Source organism: Barbatula barbatula, assembly GCF_947034865.1.
Source record: "Barbatula barbatula genome assembly, chromosome: 14".
NCBI classification, from domain to species: domain Eukaryota; kingdom Metazoa; phylum Chordata; class Actinopteri; order Cypriniformes; family Nemacheilidae; genus Barbatula; species Barbatula barbatula.
This window is the reverse complement of record NC_136777.1, coordinates 12,728,980-12,745,805: the sequence shown is the minus strand read 5'-3', so window position 1 is coordinate 12,745,805 and position 16,826 is coordinate 12,728,980. Positions and strand designations below refer to the sequence as shown.

Here is a 16,826-nt window from a genome sequence, read left to right as displayed (position 1 = left end):
AAGAATAGAATGTAGAATGTAAGAATAGAATGTCTCTAGAATAGAATGAACTCATTCCCCCTGGTGGCACAAGGTTAGAACAACATTATTTGTTTTCAGCTAATGGTCTTGAAAACAGTAGCGTTTTAAAGACGTAATGGGGCAATCTGGAGCTTCACACTTGTAAGTAGTGACGGGGGATATAGTTTATTATTAATGGATCATCCTAAATTCCTAACTAAGACTTAACCTTAAACCAATACTCCACCATACCAAATGAGACCTTTTCATCACTCGCCTAAGCAGCGTATCTTGTTTGCCAGTTTGATTTTTCAGAAAACTGCAATATATACCTTGTGGGTGTTTTTTTCCTGTGGATGGTTTGCTATAAATACCAAGAATGCATTTGTATGTAATTTATACTAAATACACAATCTTCACTCCATACCCAAGGTTTATGCCAAATTAGTTCACAATGTTAACAGACACAACAATTTATAAGAATAAGTTAAAACGAATAATAAACAAGATTAATAAAGGCTGTAAAAATGTTTGTGTTAACTATTGCATTGCCAGTGTTGACCTGTACATCTGATTATGGTGTTACCATTGTATTTACGTTCATAAACCTTGAGCCAACGGAGAAGAACAATGTGTGTTTGTTACATCGCATACTAATGCGAGATGTTCAGCACTCTCCTTTAACACCTTTAACCTTTGTCTCTTTCTGTAATGGATTGCTACTCAAAACCTACTCAAGAAGATACCTTTAACCACTACCCCTCGACTGTATTCATCTGTGCTTTTGTAAATCACATGTATTTCATAAAATCTCTCTCCTTTAAGCCAATAACAGGTGGAGACGTGTGCCTCCTGAATATGCATCTACCTCTGAGGATGAGTTTGGCTCCAACCGCAACTCTCCCAAACACGCCCGCCTGCGGCCGGGCACGACCCTGCGCACCAGCCGGCTGAGTGTTTCCGCTCCTCTCACTACCAGCCCTGGAGGTCTCCTGCTCAAGAACAGAGTGAGAGAACAGGAGGAGTACATACGGGACTGGACAGCCCACAGCGAGGAGATTGCCAGGTACTTATTAACTCCTGTCCTATTCACACACATAAATACAATCACATACAACAAATACGAAAGTCAACCCAAGCCGCCGTCAAGTGCACTTAGGCCAATGTGTAACCTGTTTATATAGCAATACTGCCACCTTGTGGTTATTCTGGTGCACACTGAAATTCATTTCAGAATGTCAGAATGAACATTATGGTCCCTGTGAACCGGAAGTAGGGATCGTTTTGACATTTCAGCGTGAAATAGAATTTTGAATGAGAAAAATAGTGGGCGTGGCTGTCGTCTTTCTCTGCGATTTGATTGGATGTATAAAAACAGATGTTGCATTTGAAATGGAACTGACAGTCGAAGGGGAGGGGCTAACAGATGCTCCACCCAAGCCAAGAATGGCCCACATTGTTAAACTATATACAAAAAACGCTGCAATATTTCATTGTAAAGTTTAATTTCACTGGGACTTTAAAGGAATAGTTTGGGCAAATTAAAATATCACTCCTTGTGTCATTCAAACCCCTAATCACTTTTTTTAATCTTGGAACCAAAACTCTGATTTTGTGAATAGAAAACCCAATACACACCTTTTCAAAAACGAAACAAATTTGTACTGAAGAAAAAAAGTGTATTTAAAGGATATGAGGGTGAATATATATATAACGCAACATTATAATGCATGAGCTCAGACTTTAAAGTGACTTTAAAGAATGATTCTTGATGTCTCCGGCATGTTTAATCGTATATTCAGAAATGATGCATGTACTTGTATACCAGCATGTGCTTGAAGCCTATAGGGACCACCTAATGTGAATTTTGTTTGCATGAGTGTCTGTTTATCTGTGAACCCCTAGTTTCTAAACACCCATCTGAAGGTTAACAGGTTATTTCCCTGTGTGCGTAGGATCAGTCAGGACCTTGCCAAGGATCTGGCCATCCTGGCACGGGAGATCCATGACGTAGCAGGTGAGATCGACTCGGTCAGCTCCTCCGGCACTGCCCCCAGCACCACGGTCAGCACAGCCGCCACCACTCCAGGCTCCGCCATCGACACCAGAGAAGAGGTAAGCTTCTTTTTTTTTGCATCTGTTGAATGGATGTGAACTAGACAGTGATTGTTTCATCTTTATGTGTTTGTTGTTATTTCTCCATCATCACAGCTGGTAGAGAGAGTTTTTGATGAAAGCCTGAACTTCAGGAAGATTCCTCCTGTGGTACAGACTAAAGCCTCAGAGATCAACGGCAGGCCAGTGGAGCTTCGGCCCCGGGCTCCTGATAGCCTGGACCCTCAGACTGCCCTGCGCAGACGTACATGGAATCGGGATGAGGTGAGACCGGTATGAGCCTTTTAACTACATACAAACATATATCAAGTCATTCATGTTGGTCTTGCTATTAATATAATGTAATGAGTGTTGATATAAAAACAGCCTTAATATAGAGTCATTTAACCAGTTTTACTGCCTTCTTTTGAGTGGATGTTGTTTCTGTGGTAAATTATAATTTACAATTTGTTTGACCTTTTCAGGCGGTGCTAGACAGTTTATTGCTGACATCGGTTTCCCAGCTGTCTTCAAAAATCCGACAGTCCATAGATAAAACTGCTGGCAAAATCAGGTCAGTCATGAAGCTATTAAAAGAGATAATCTATTTACATCATAGAGAATTGTAAATTAGGCAAAGATGTACAATACCAGTCAAACATTTTTTAACACTTACTGCCTTATTCATATTTTCTTCACATTTGACTAAAATAGTAAACTCATCAAAACTGTAGAATAACACAAGGATTCTTTGTCAATTTTAAGGATTTTGTTCAAAGACAAGGATAGAAACTGGGATGATATCGAGCGTAAACTGTGTTTAGAAAATGAAGTCCCACTTCCCAAAACATCAAATAAGGTAAGATTTATTATCGCTGAGTGTCTCATTCTTGTTCTTCATAGGGTCTTATTTTAGCAGACGTTGACCTGTTTCATAATGAAATTTGTCTTTTTTCCAATTCAGGAAATTTCATCTATACTAACAGAGCTCAAGAGGGTGGAGAAGCAGCTTCAAGGTACGGAGATGATGATACATTCTTTCTCCCACTGCGACACACATAAACATTTTCTGAAATATTTGTTCATCCTTGCAGCTATAAATGTCATGGTGGACCCTGATGGAACCCTTGATGCTCTGACCAGCCTCGGATTGACCAGTCCTACCACTCCCAAACCAAGAAGCAGCCCCGGCTCTCAGAGCGGATGGGGTCCTCTGCCCACTAATGGATCCACCCAGCCAACAATGAGCATAACCAGCGCCAGCCAAGAGTTACCCATAGTGGGACTCAACTTTAACCGCACACATCCCACTGGAGAGGAAAGTGCCATCGCTAGCAAATGATCTGAGCATTGGAAAACATTTCTCCTTAATGCCAACTGGACTAACAAAACTCGTTTCTGAATGGATCTTCTACGTGTATGTATTGTATAATGTATTCCCCTTTATGTGACCTTGGAGGATTGTGTATGGGGAATGTTTTTATTGTTTCCACCCTGTAGTGTAGCCTTTAGGATCTGACTACTTGGCGTAACTAAGCAAAACCACACCAAACACATACAGCTGCATGTGACAGCAGGCAAGTGGCCGTCCATCTGTAGGCCAAATAAACTGCCAGACTGATCTCTTGTGACCGGATGCACACAATTCCAGTGCCTGTCTGCTCTTCTCTGAGCTTTACCTTTCCTTAACTTTTCAACAATCCAGTTTACCAAACTTAACAGAACGCAACGCACACACAGGACAATGTCATGTATTGAGGACTGTATTTCAAACTTTTTAGGCAGTACATTTTTCAAGATATTTACAATTTGGTGAATGTGGTTTTTTGAGATCTAGCAAAGTTTTTAAAAAAAAATTGTTGATGCAACTGCGGCGTAACTCGCAGACAAATGCATGGCATGCACTAATCCATTAGAAATCCTGGTAAAACCTTGATCATTCATATCTTGATCAGCAGCACTGTTAAAGGGATAGTTAACCCGAAAATGAAAATTCTCTCCTCATTTACTCACCCTCAGATTGTTCCAAACCAGTATAAATCATTTCTGCTAAACACAAAGGTAGATATTTGGAAAAATGTCAGCAACCATAGTATTTTCCCTACCATGGCAGTAAATGGGGTTATTAACATTCTTACAAATATGTTCCTTTGTGTTCATCAGAACAAATACATTTATACCGGTTTGGAACAATCTGAGGGTGAGTAAATGATGACAGAATTTTTGGGTCAACTGTCTCTTTAAAAGCTGAATCAGCCTTACGTCTGTAAGTGATGTGTGTACTGACCGCCATATTTTCTCCGCCATAATTCACACATAACATAGTCTGTGACCTCATGGCGCTCTGATACCTTCCAGCCTTCTGTGTTTCATCTCTGTGTGCGTTTGCTGTATACAGAATTTATTTTCTTCTGTTGCTTGTCTGTATATTTAGGGTGGGCAGAAAAATAAACCTGAACCACTTTCGTTTCCTTATGATGACCTGTAGGAGAGTTTTTCTTACATATAATGCAACTGTAAGTAGATAAAAGTACAGTTAGGTACCAGACAGAATACATGCAGTGGGCTTTTTTATGTTTTGTATGATACCACTAAGTGCCCAGTATTCGTGAGTTTAGTCTTTTGTGGAATAGATTTGATTTATTGTCCTAAAGGTTTATTTTGCACATCAAAAGGGTAATGTGAAATGGAATCAATTCAGATCAGAAAAAGGTTATGACACCCCTACATTTCAATATACCCACTCAAAGGATCTTTACAGTGGAATCTACATACAAACATAACCTGTGTATGACAGCTGACCACTTGAGTAGAGTACATGAGCGTAAAGACAGCAGAATAAGTGCTTGGTACATAATTTCCCCCATGCGGTTTACACATTCTGTATCATATCAGTGTTTTTGTTGTTTTTAGGAAATGTACTGTTTATTTATTTTTGTTTATTTTAATACATTTTATTGTTATGGCACTATTTTGTTTATTTTTTAAGAATTTTTGCATACTCTCAATACATAAAGGGGGGAACAACATATTCAATAAAAAACTTTTGTTTAATTTGGACCAGAGTTTTATTGTTACTGGTTTGAAAAATGTGAAATGATTTAGGGAAGCTTTGAAAGCGATGCGTATAAAGGTAACAAAACGTATGCATTTAACACTTTATTTTAAAAATACATGCTTCAAATTATACTGTATAAAAACAAACTATCCGAAGAAATAAGACAAAAATGAGACATGACTTTCCATTTTAAATATGTATACGCTTTATATTAAACAGTACAAAAATGCAGGACTTATATACATAGTATAACGTGAATAATTGTTGCTTAAATACACTTGCTGTAAAACATTACATAAGTCCATGGGATACTATGTATTACTTAAATGCTGAGCTCAGCATCTGGAGCACATGCAAGTCAAATCTACGGGTCCAGCGCCAAACCTTTCCAGGACTTTGCCTGCTGTCGTTTGTACTGCTCCAGTTCCTGAGTAAAGAGGCAGAAAATGCATCATCCCCATTTCATTACACATACAGTATAATTTCATCAAAAGGAATGAACTAAATGAAATGTTTTGAACTCAAATATATGTTTTTAGCTACTACTGTGACGTGGACCTCATTAGACAGAATGGCCTTGCTTTCTTTCTAAAGAAACATGCATTACATTTAATTTGCTTTAAACGTTTTATATATACAATTCTAGAAGTTTCATTTACTACAGTTTACCATGTTTCAATTCATTCCATAGAACACGCCACAAAATCACCACAGAAAATGTGAATGTATGCAGATTTTGTCTGGGTGTACGGTACTGATGATAGAATAAAACAGTGTAAAGTACAGTAGACTAAAGGCTACTGAAGGGCAGAGTGTGTTTAGTGTTGGGTAACTTTCGTTCACGTATGTTAAACAACAGCAGAGCAAGTATCAGTTGGGAGCATCAGTCAATCTGAGCGCAGCTCAGTACAGGCAGCTTTGACTGGGTAAAAGGGCAGGGTAATGTAAAGCCATGACTAGAGGTTGACAGAGAACAAGCTGTTGCGTGTGTTTTGGATCATTAAACATTTGGTAACTGTGGTGATCTTTATGTGAAATAAAGTTGGTACCTGGTCTCTCTGTGCTCTAATTGCATCTATAAGGGTCTCACTATACTGGGGGTCTTTGGCAGGGTCTTTCAGCTCTGTACGTTCCTTGGTGTTCTGAAATTAAAACGTACAGAAAAAGTTTGATCTTTTGTGAACATTTTGTGTGTGGTGTTAATTTTATCAATCGCGAAAAGTACCTCTGAAGGGAAAACCCTTTCAAAGACCTTTTTCCAAAGATCTAAGGGGTTTTTGGCATGTAGGGCTCCAATATCAACATCAGATGTTATAGGGGGACCTAGAGGATAAATTCGTCAAAATACAATGGGCACACATAAAAAGGGAATTTGTATATAAACGAAGTTGAAAGTTCATATTTAGATGCTATTACCATGCACTATTTAGTTTATTGTCTTACTTAGTCTCTACACTGTTATCACTTCCATGAACTTCAGCGTGATTTATATCTATTCATTATGCTATACGATGAAGATGGGCATTTTACCAATCTGACTGAGGGAGTCTAAGCCGGCTGGAATAACCAAGGGTTTGCTGGGATCTGTAGATACTGACTTTCTACAAAATATAAGAGAAAATAATACACAAATCTGATATATCACAGAAGAACAGAAGATCTTAAGTTCACAAGAAGAACGAAGAGTTCATACGGTCTTTCGGTCCCAAACGCCAGATGATTAACTAAACTCCTGGCTTTAGACATTGTCGCTTCTGATTTGCTGTTGGTGAACTACGAACATTAAAACATAACACAGCTTTCAACAACAGAAATAAACAGAAAAGCTGGGATGCAACCGAATCTTAAATGACAGTTTTTTATTACATGAAATAAAATAACGTGAAATTGTAATAAAAAAAGATTTAGTAAGATTTTCTCACAATCAACGACGCTCCGTAAAAGTGGGCAACAAACCGTAGAGTCTTACAGATCACCTTTCTCTTCTCTGAATCAAAGTCCTGAATCGACGGTGTGTATAGAAGGAGTGAAGGTTTAAGATGCATTTTCCACCAGATGTCTATAATACTATGCAGTTTTTACCTGAAAGACGTCAAACTTGCTACCAATTATGAGTAGAGGGACTGTAAAGGGGCTGATGAGCTCCCTGTCCTGTTAAAGAAAGAACGTTCGATGTTAGAGATTGCAATAGCAATTTACCAAATGCAGTACACATTTTATTCACAGAACTGCGATTTCTGTTTGCATATCTCACCGGATAGTCTTTGTGGAGGACTCGCGGAACTCTGTTCTGGCTTTGTTGCTTGCCAGACCTGGATTCTCCTGTCTTCTGAGCTGAGGAACACACTTTTTCCACATGGCTTCGAGCTGAATCAAGCAGTCTATCCATAGTCTCCCACAAGGCATTGGGCTTAGACAGATCCAAAACAAGCACCACAGACAACGTACTGCAAAAAAAAGCGGGTTATGTTTGCATTTCAAATGTTATCCCTTTTGCTTTTTCTCTCATGTATAAACAGACATTTATATGAATAACAATACATACAAAATACAGTAAGTCAGACCTGACATTGTCAGCTGTTATGGGAATCATAACCAGGTCTGATAAAGAGATGCCCCCTCCTAATTCCCATAGATGAGCTACGTCTTTCGGCTACAGAGAAGAAAAGATACATAAACACATTCAAGATCGTGTAAACAAAAACACATTTGCGTACATTAAATGAAAATGTTAACATTGTACCGTATTATGACCTCTTGCTCGTCTACCATAAGTGTACTCCAATGCAAGAGTGGGTTTAGGTGCTTCATCTCTGGTTTGATTCAAAAACAAACATGAAATATGAAATGACATGCTTAAAAAAAATGAACCTTTATCAAACTTACCTGTCGAGAATTCTCAGCAATATTGTTGTTTTACCCTGGAACAAAAGGTGCATTATCACACATTTGTGTTTGTTGATAACAACAATAGTTTAGCATAAACACAAACTGCGAGGTTTAACATTGAATTATATATTTCAGGCATGTTTACCCCCGCTTTACTGCCCATGAAAAATACAGTCCTCTCGGTGGGGAAGTGCGCATCTTCTTCAGTTTCCTCTTCATCGTCCCTGTTGCGAACCTCCGCTGCAGCCACATCCCATAATGTGTTCACGCTTTGAGACATTCATATAATATTTTAATACAGCCAATGATTCGCATGCATGTCATTCCGACCAATAGCTTTAATGCTAACTATAGAGGAAAATAATAATGCTGTCGATAAATCGTTCAATAACTTACCTAATTTTAGGCATTATGTTCCTTGGATATATTGTATTTCATGAGACAAGTTAGATTAATATTATAAGATTAGATGCTTTCGTGTTTTGCAGACTGAAGCAGACGCTTGATTACTGTTGCGAGGGGTAACGTCGCTGTTTGATGATGTAGACATCAAGCGCATTCTGGGAAATTGAGTTTTTTCTATATAATGTTAGATTGAAATACTGTTACATTTGGGGCTATAGTCAATAGTCAATGAAATACGTTACATAATTATACATTTTAATACATTTTATGCTATAAAACGATGTTTGTTTTACTGAATTTAATTCACAGCTCGCTTGTAGCCACATATGTTATGGTGAGGTAGGGAAGTGGATTTAAGAAAATCATGCATGATGACAAAATAACATGTGACCACCATAGACCACAAATATCAGAACATTGTTCAATGTACATTTTCAATGGTTGGATCGGATGGATTTTTACATCGGGCCCTCAATCCATTTGTTATCAATCATCCCAGCACACAACCAGAATCTTAAAGCGCAGCAGTGTAACATTTATAGAAACGCAACATCTTTGTGTGTTTAACATAGCTTTAAACAATAAGAAACACACTCGTGTACATTTTCTGATTAAATATTTATTATGTGTAACAATCTTTTCAAAATTAGACATTATATATAATATTTTGGATAAAATATATACATTACATTTGAATGAATGTATTCAGATTTCATGTTTCTCAAGTGAAATATGATGTACAACATAAAACCTAGAGAGCCTACGCATGCAATAAAGAACATAAACTATGACTTTATTGTTATGCACGCACACTCGAAAGCTTAACGTCTGATGAGGTGGTCTCGTATCTTAAAGCTGATGATGCCCAATATGACAAGTGCAGGCAGGAAAGCATAAAGCAGAAGGAAGTCCTGTGTGTAGCGTGAGAGGGCTCCAGGATAACCCTCATCTATGATCTTATTGCCGTTGTCTATTACACATGATCCTGGGAAACCAGCTACAGGTGCTGTCGATGTCAAGATAAACACAATTTATATGCCACAAGATTAGTAAAGAATGAATTCAATGAAATTGGGAATTTGTCTTACTACAGGTGAAGTTCAGGCCATAGAACTCAGTGACGATGAGAATCTCACAGCCGTACTTCTGGAAGGTCAGATAACTCAGCCACTGGAACACCACAGGCATTTGTTTAAACCCCCTGTAAAATTCAAACAGATTTGAATGTTTTGCCCTTTTTTATTGTCTTATATTTCAAATTTCAATATAAATATTACCTTAGGAATCCAGAGCCCACCATGATACCTGCTATATTGAGTAGAGCTACCCCACTATTGACCATGTTGGGGTCCTGAACAACACCCAACAAGACCAGAGTAAGGAGTTCTCCTACAACATGAGGCACCAGGACCACGGCTGAAAAACACAGGAATCTAAAGGGATCTGGGTTCATGCCAACAGTCCTACAAAACCACACACAGCGAGACAGTTTCAAATGTGAGAGATTACAAAGATTTCCAGGCCTCATAAACTCAGATTGGAACTCACCTGACATAAATTCTGTGAACTCAAGTAACACTTACACACTTGATGTACACACTGTACTTACCAGTACAAGAATGAAGTAAAGACGAAGACACTGATGATACTGAAGGGAAGAATATGGATAATATAAGCCAGAAACATCTGCCACTTCTGGTACAAGCCATCTTTACTCTCCTGATCAGAAATGGCCCTTAAAGCAGGAACTGTTCAAAGACAGTATTATCGTTTTTAATCATACAGAAAGCGATAGGTAGCGTTTACACTTTCACATACTTATCTAACGCTTTCTATTTAAATGCATGGAACAAAATGTGAAAACAGTAGCATACATGTTTTGTAGCACCAATTACGTGCTATCTCAAAAAGATTGAAATTCAAGGCCAAGCAATGTTCATTGACAGTCTAAAGAACATTCTGCACCTTTTCTCTGTTTCTCTCTCTTTTCTGGTGACCTACTGTGAGATGTGATCTCTTATCAGCCATGAACTGATATGTAAATAATAGAGAAAAAGACAGGAATTATGTATCTAACTGTTGCTTCACCTTACGATCATCTCTGCTCTGTAATCTGTGATTTGGGAATTTACCTGCAGCGCTGCATTTTAACAAGGCAGCAAGAGCCGTCTTTTACACGTGTTTTCAAATGTCTTTTTTAAAGGTGCTGCGAGAATTTGTTTTGACGATTTATTGACAGAAATGCAATGTAATGTTTTCGGAGATGTATGAGGTCATGTCAAAACCTATGTTTATCACGCATCATGTCAAAATACGTGCATGCTGCAGATCCGTCTAAACCGGCAAGACACTCTCTTAACACTTAAATCTGATAACAGACTAAGCGAGTATTTAGCAAATATGAGCATCTCTTTTATCATAAACCCTTTGGCACGTATTCTGACATGATGCAGAATGCACATAACTGACGCGCTGAACACATATTTAGAATTTCTGCTTCCCCTAAATAGGAGGCCCGATCGCCACTGGATCAGATGCAATACTCACACAGGGCCACAGCATTCAGCATGCCGGTGTAGGGTGATGCACCCATGGCTTGGTAGATGATGCCGATTCGGTCCTGCACGGCACCTTTAGATACATTGATATCCAGCTTCGTAACAAAAAAAGCAATAAAGAGGCCGTAGATGAGATTCTGAGATAGGCGCATGAGAATCCCCATCCTGTCACGAGACACATTGCGCACAGTCCTCCTGCATACATGAACGAACAAGAAATATGAAATCAGTACCCTCTAGTTTAAAGAAAATGAAGTCAACTGAATCTGAATTAAGTCTTGGTTTTGGTGTACTATCCCAGTTTTTGTCAGTGGTATGGCTACGGTACCAAAGCAGAACGTTCAGTTTGGACATGCAGTTGGGCGACTCCTTGCTTTTATATGGGATCATGGGTTTGTCTGGTCTCTGGCAGCTCCGTTCGATCCGCTCCATCATGTTTTTATAGATTTCTGAGCTGCAGTAGGCCGATGTAGTGTCATGCATCCGACTGTAGGTGGCAGCTTCTCGCTCACTGCAGCGTGTGTCCACGGAGGTCAGATCCACTGTCAATCAAAATCTTTTTTATTAAGATGAACAGGCTGTCCCACGCAGCCCCCCCAACTTATGCGAAAACCCTACCGTATATATCGAAGGGGTTGCAGTACTCAGGACACTCATATCCACAGCTGCTAAAGAAATCGACCATCTCTACAGGCTGTCCACAGAACACCAGTTCTCCTCGACTCATGATGGCTATTCTGCTGAAGATCTGTAGATGTTTAAACACATATCAGTGATTTGACTTGCTATTGCTATAGGTTGTTAAAAGAAGAGGACATATTAAGAGATATCTTCTTTGTCTACTCACTCTGAAAAGTTCTGAGCGGGGTTGATGAATGGTGACTATGACAATTCGATCCCTTTTGGCCAGTTCAGAAAGCAACACCACAATCTGATTGGCCGTCATGCTGTCCAGTCCAGTGGTCGGCTCATCCAAGAGGATCACTTCTGCGATTACAAAACAGGAAAAAAAACTTTATAAAAGTTTTCCTTATGTCCGTTGAGACACAAGTTTTTAATTCAAGTCATTTAAACAACTAATAGATTTTTCTTTGTTTAAAGATAGAGGCAAATTAATTGGCTGATGAATTCAGTTACTGCTTGATTGGAGAAGGCAGCAGATGAATGCCGCTCATAATTGCCGGTTTATGTTCAGTTTGGAGTGGTCTTGAGTAATCCTTAGTCCGCCGTCGCAGAAGACCCCCGGGGTCCAAAAAGCCAGATAACGGCTCTAGAGGGACCCTCAAAGACCTCAGCTTAATATTTAAAATGTGATAGGCCTGCTTATTCTGCTTCACTCTCTTTCCAATAGTCCAATCCTCAGTAATCCTTTGAGGGACTTTGGGTCGCTATACTCTGTATTTAAATAACATACTGTAGGGTTACATTATCTGAGACTATAGAGTGTCTGTACACTAAGACAATACAAATATAATATTGTTACAATATGTGTAAATATTGACTAAAATAAAATATAAATGAAATAATTTGATTGTAAGATCAACCTCTAAAATGTTCCTCTGCAGAGTGCATGCACTTACTTGGGTCCTGAAGCAGCTGGCTGGCGATGGAGACCCTTCTTCTCTCTCCTCCAGAGATGCCCGGGAAAACACGGCCCCCAATCACGCTGTGAGCCACATGTCCTAAACTCAACTCTGCCATGACCGCGGTTACCTACGGAAAGTCACACAGTGTTTCGAGTTTTGATCATGCATAGATATGATCATGACCATAACTTACCGCTTATTGTGTATGAAGCTGTGTAATATTGTTGTCTATATGAGAGGACTGCAGATGAGCGAATGCAAACTCACCTTTTTGCGTATGACCTCAGCAGAGTGCTGTTTCAAAGCCAGCTGAGCTGTGTATGTCAGAGTCTCCTCCACTGTCAGATAACTCAACAGATTGTCACTCTGAGAAACGAGCAGAAAGAATTTCTTGGTAACCATTCAAATAACACTATAGATTTTCCACCAATATGATTTATTTGAGATTATATACACAAGTGAATAACTCCTACTGGGGTTAAAGTTTAAGGAAAGTTAACATGTCTGGTTTAGAACTTCTGATGGAAAGGGTATTAAGACCAATGAAGCAATATGGCTTAGGAACGTATTTAATGAATCGATTAGATTATAGCTTGCTTGCCATAATTTTAATCTGTAAAAATGACCTGCAGTAACTGCCGTCTCTACGGTTATTTAATTTAGCAGAAGATACGCATGAATGGCTCCCAATATTATAATGAAGTCATGTATGGTGGATGCTAATTTCTGAGTTGACTTGAAAAACTAACTTTTCTGTCCACTGTGATTGTTTAAAGTCTGTATGTGGAAGACTTGACCTCCAGTTACCTATCCAACTCATTCACCCGCATACTTTCTATGACTGGGCAAAGTTCTGAGACGTGCACTGTCGCCAAAGATAACTACATAACACACACAAAGACATTAAGTGCTTTGAAGATGCCATAAAAATATAAAAACTTAACTTTGTTTTGTTTAACATTGTTTTATATTTGAAAACAGCTTGTAAAAGAAACTCACCTGGAGCACATAAGAGAAACAGTCTTGAAATTGGTCCCTTTTTAGCTTTCTTCCATTTACAAACACCTCTCCCAGTAGGGTACCAGTATTCCCAATTCGTCCCGCTATAGCATCTAACAGAGTCGTCTTACCGGAGCCTTAAAACGCAGGTCAATATAATTTTTATTAACTTTATGATTTTGATATTTACATTGATGAACATTATCTTTTTACTGCATGTAATTGTATCTAAAAGGTCATTGTTTATGGCTTATTTAGAGATTAACTGTTTTAGCATGCCATAAAACATCATGTGATGCAGTGAACCGTATTGTAAAACTATGTGACACTATCAGTCATATGTGCATTATTTTTATTAATGGTTATAGTCTCAATCCCTAACAAGCAGACCCAGTCCTAACACAAAAACAAATCTACCTACAATTTACATTGAATGTTAGCTGATGTTTTAGGAATTATACAGAATAAAACTGCATATTGTATATTTATTAGTCTACACATTTGATTGGTCTTACCTGAGTTTCCCAGAATTCCCATGATCTCACCCCCGTCTACATGAAATGACACCTCATTCAATATTTGTCTGGTCCATTTTTTTGAAAAAGATGGAAGATCCCACCAAGGTCCTACACGCTCACTGAAACATCATTCCACAATTTCCAACATTGAAATACAATTTTTAAAGAATATTATTATTAAATTGTTTTATAAAGTATTAAATGTTCATTTAAAATATTAATTGTAGCCAGAATAATAGCCAGAAACTGATCAATAATTTTTTTTTTGTGTATTCATCCAACATATTTTGTTCATGACCTGATCATGTCTTTAAGATTTTGTATGTCTTTAAAAAAAGAATCTTGTCAAGCTGTATTTCAGCAGTGTAAGCAACAATAATTGGTCTATGTAAAATATGAACGGAGTACATACACTGTAAACCCAGATTTTGATTCAACTCAAACAGCTTGAGTTCATATTACTTAAATGTGTCTAATTTGTTGACATTACTAGTTAATTCTGATTAAGCTTAACTTTTTCATGTCCTTTCTTATTGTAAGTGTGTTTTTAAGTTAAGTTAAGTTAAGTTTTTGAGTTTGTACTACTGTTTCTTTACATTAATTAAGAATTCTGAGTAAACTGTACTTTTTAATGGCCTATCTTATTGTAATTATGTGTTTGAGCTCAAACAACTCAATATCATCAAGTTTTGCCTTTTACAAATAGCAACGCATTGACGTCACAACCGCCAAAATTTGAGACGGAATACACCTGTATCTAAATTGCCGTTACAGCAAGCACGTTGTTCATTCACCGAAGCTAGAAGCCTTCGGTGAATAAACCGAGTTCAGCCACAAAACGGTAAGTGGGAACCTGTTGCAGTCCCGACTGCTTGCTGATGTAACTTAGCTAGCAGTATATCACGAAAGTGAGTTCACCCCTCACATTTGTACAAATATTTTATTATATATTTTCATGGGGACAACACTATAGAAATTATACTTTGATATAACTCAAAGTATCTATCAGATATATATATATGTATATCAAAGTTTCATTTCAATAGTACTGCAGTTATTTAAAAAAAACTGAAAAATGAACTTCGCTAGTTATTAGCAGGGTAGCTATCCAGCTAACTCTGCCCCACACTCTCCTAGCTAACGAATATCTTCACTGGTAACGTTAGCTAGCGCCCGTAACGGAAATTGTATTTCGCTTCCAGACAGCTAGTGCAAGTTGAGCTGAGCCAGACACCTGAAGCAGCGATCGTTAGCTCCGCACGGAACATCTAACGTCCCGGTAAGTTGGCGCTAATACCCGCTGCCTTGTTAGCGGATTCTATTGTGTGACTACGACTGACTGAAATAAATTTAGCTTTGCTCCGACGTGTCCGGCGACCGTCTTATTTGGGTACACTTCGAGTCCGCCCGGTGTCCGGGTAACGTACTCGTTCACACAATAGACTGCTGGCCAGGCAATCTCTACATGCTTTTAAATTGATACCGAGCTAATATGTCCGCTCTGAACCATTTTACTCTGTTGCTTCCAGACAGCTAAAGTTGAGACGGTGCAGCAGCTAGCCAGAGAACTGCAAACATCCTTGTAAGTTGTTGCACACTAGCTAACATAGTTAGCTTTAATTTCTTGATTTTTTTATTTATTTATTCGTTGTTAGTTAACTACTGTCATGCCTCTTTAAGTTTTTGTTATTTAGCTAATGTTAGCTTATTTAGTTAATGTTATTCTCACACACTTTTTTGTTTTTCCATGTACAGATTTGTTATTTGTATATGTTAAATGTAAGATGCCAGTGTTCAGCAGGGCTGAGTTTTTTCTTGCCAGTCTGTCAACCAAATTTGAAGAGTAAATGTTGAGTTTTGAAGTATAACTTTTAAGATGCCAGTCTTCAGCAGGGCTGAGTTTTATCCTGCCAGTTTGTCAACCTAATTTAGAGAGGTGTAATTCAATATGATTGGAGGTAAAGAGGAAGATATTTTTTTCTTTTCATGCCATCAGTGAGGAAATAGAATTAGGTCATGGCTTTGTTTCTTTTGTTGCTAATAAAAAAGACATGTTCAATAAAAAAATTGGATCAGTTTAATGTGTCAGTTGTATCTATGTATTTTACATGGTTTTATTGATTGAAAGACATATTTTGAGTTAGAAATAAGTTGGGGCAGTTAGAATATACAATTTAGTTGAATTGGTAATGGAGTAATGCTTACTTAACAAGCCGAGTTAAATAAATGGGTGGGGAATGATTGTTTAAACTAAGTATCTTCAGTCACTGTAACTCGGTTATTAGTACATTCAACTTAAATATTCTATTCCATTCCATTATGGGCTCAAGTACATTGAACGTAGTCCAGTTCACTTATTCAACTAATGCTTCATTACTTAAAAATTTTAAGGCAACGAGTTACCTGGATTTTTTTAAGTAAATTCTACTTATCCGGGTTTACAGTGTATAAAACTGTATGAAAAAGGTAAGAATCCAAAATCGCTGACACTATTCAAACAGACAACTCAAATGTAATTCACAACCTGTTACTGATTAATATTGTAAATGAAGACAATTGTCCAAATTTGTAATACATTCTTACCTTACAGTATAGGAAACATTTTTGACACTCAGGCAGCATGAAGGTTCTGGGTTTGGTATGGCTTTCCCCGTGTCTGATACCATCTTAAAAGATGCATTATTCTCCTGCATGGAATAAGATCTGCTCGTTGTCATTT

General features: G+C 38.1%; 3 protein-coding genes across 4 annotated transcripts in view; 1 reads left to right on the top strand and 2 right to left on the bottom strand.

Annotated features, from left to right (window-relative positions):
• cep170aa (centrosomal protein 170Aa) overlaps nucleotides 1-5,151 on the top strand; it is a 32,719-nt gene extending 27,568 nt beyond the window's left edge. Inside the window, exons 13-19 of one of the 2 annotated variants that reach the window (XM_079472908.1) lie at nucleotides 826-1,066; nucleotides 1,956-2,115; nucleotides 2,212-2,379; nucleotides 2,580-2,668; nucleotides 2,860-2,953; nucleotides 3,059-3,110; nucleotides 3,189-5,151. In XM_079472908.1, the coding sequence (XP_079329034.1) occupies nucleotides 826-1,066; nucleotides 1,956-2,115; nucleotides 2,212-2,379; nucleotides 2,580-2,668; nucleotides 2,860-2,953; nucleotides 3,059-3,110; nucleotides 3,189-3,436 (1,052 nt within the window). In that variant the 3' untranslated portion in view covers nucleotides 3,437-5,151. Of the gene's footprint in view, nucleotides 1-825; nucleotides 1,067-1,934; nucleotides 2,116-2,211; nucleotides 2,389-2,579; nucleotides 2,669-2,859; nucleotides 2,954-3,058; nucleotides 3,111-3,188 lie in introns of both variants that reach the window. The other variant, XM_079472907.1, reaches the window with a different exon arrangement.
• Nucleotides 5,147-8,596, bottom strand: dync2li1 (dynein, cytoplasmic 2, light intermediate chain 1). Its single transcript, XM_079472909.1, has 13 exons — nucleotides 8,438-8,596; nucleotides 8,187-8,310; nucleotides 8,039-8,073; nucleotides 7,896-7,965; nucleotides 7,717-7,805; nucleotides 7,407-7,599; nucleotides 7,235-7,303; nucleotides 7,075-7,152; nucleotides 6,846-6,925; nucleotides 6,683-6,753; nucleotides 6,378-6,475; nucleotides 6,202-6,294; nucleotides 5,147-5,579 (listed from the first exon to the last, which is right to left on the bottom strand). Exons 1-13 carry the CDS (start codon nucleotides 8,449-8,451, stop codon nucleotides 5,517-5,519), a joined length of 1,077 nt encoding a protein of 358 aa, XP_079329035.1. The 5' UTR covers nucleotides 8,452-8,596; the 3' UTR covers nucleotides 5,147-5,516.
• Nucleotides 8,597-9,046: 450 nt separating this feature from the next.
• On the bottom strand, nucleotides 9,047-16,824 carry abcg5 (ATP-binding cassette, sub-family G (WHITE), member 5; the record flags this gene model as incomplete). The annotated part of the gene is made up of 13 exons (XM_079472478.1): nucleotides 9,047-9,452; nucleotides 9,535-9,647; nucleotides 9,724-9,909; nucleotides 10,056-10,194; nucleotides 10,994-11,199; nucleotides 11,333-11,546; nucleotides 11,623-11,752; nucleotides 11,852-11,991; nucleotides 12,585-12,717; nucleotides 12,858-12,956; nucleotides 13,590-13,726; nucleotides 14,105-14,226; nucleotides 16,691-16,824. The coding sequence occupies 13 exons, from the start codon at nucleotides 16,822-16,824 to the stop codon at nucleotides 9,268-9,270; spliced, it is 1,938 nt and encodes a 645-aa protein (XP_079328604.1). The 3' UTR covers nucleotides 9,047-9,267.
• Between the last annotated feature and the right edge of the window lie 2 nt (nucleotides 16,825-16,826).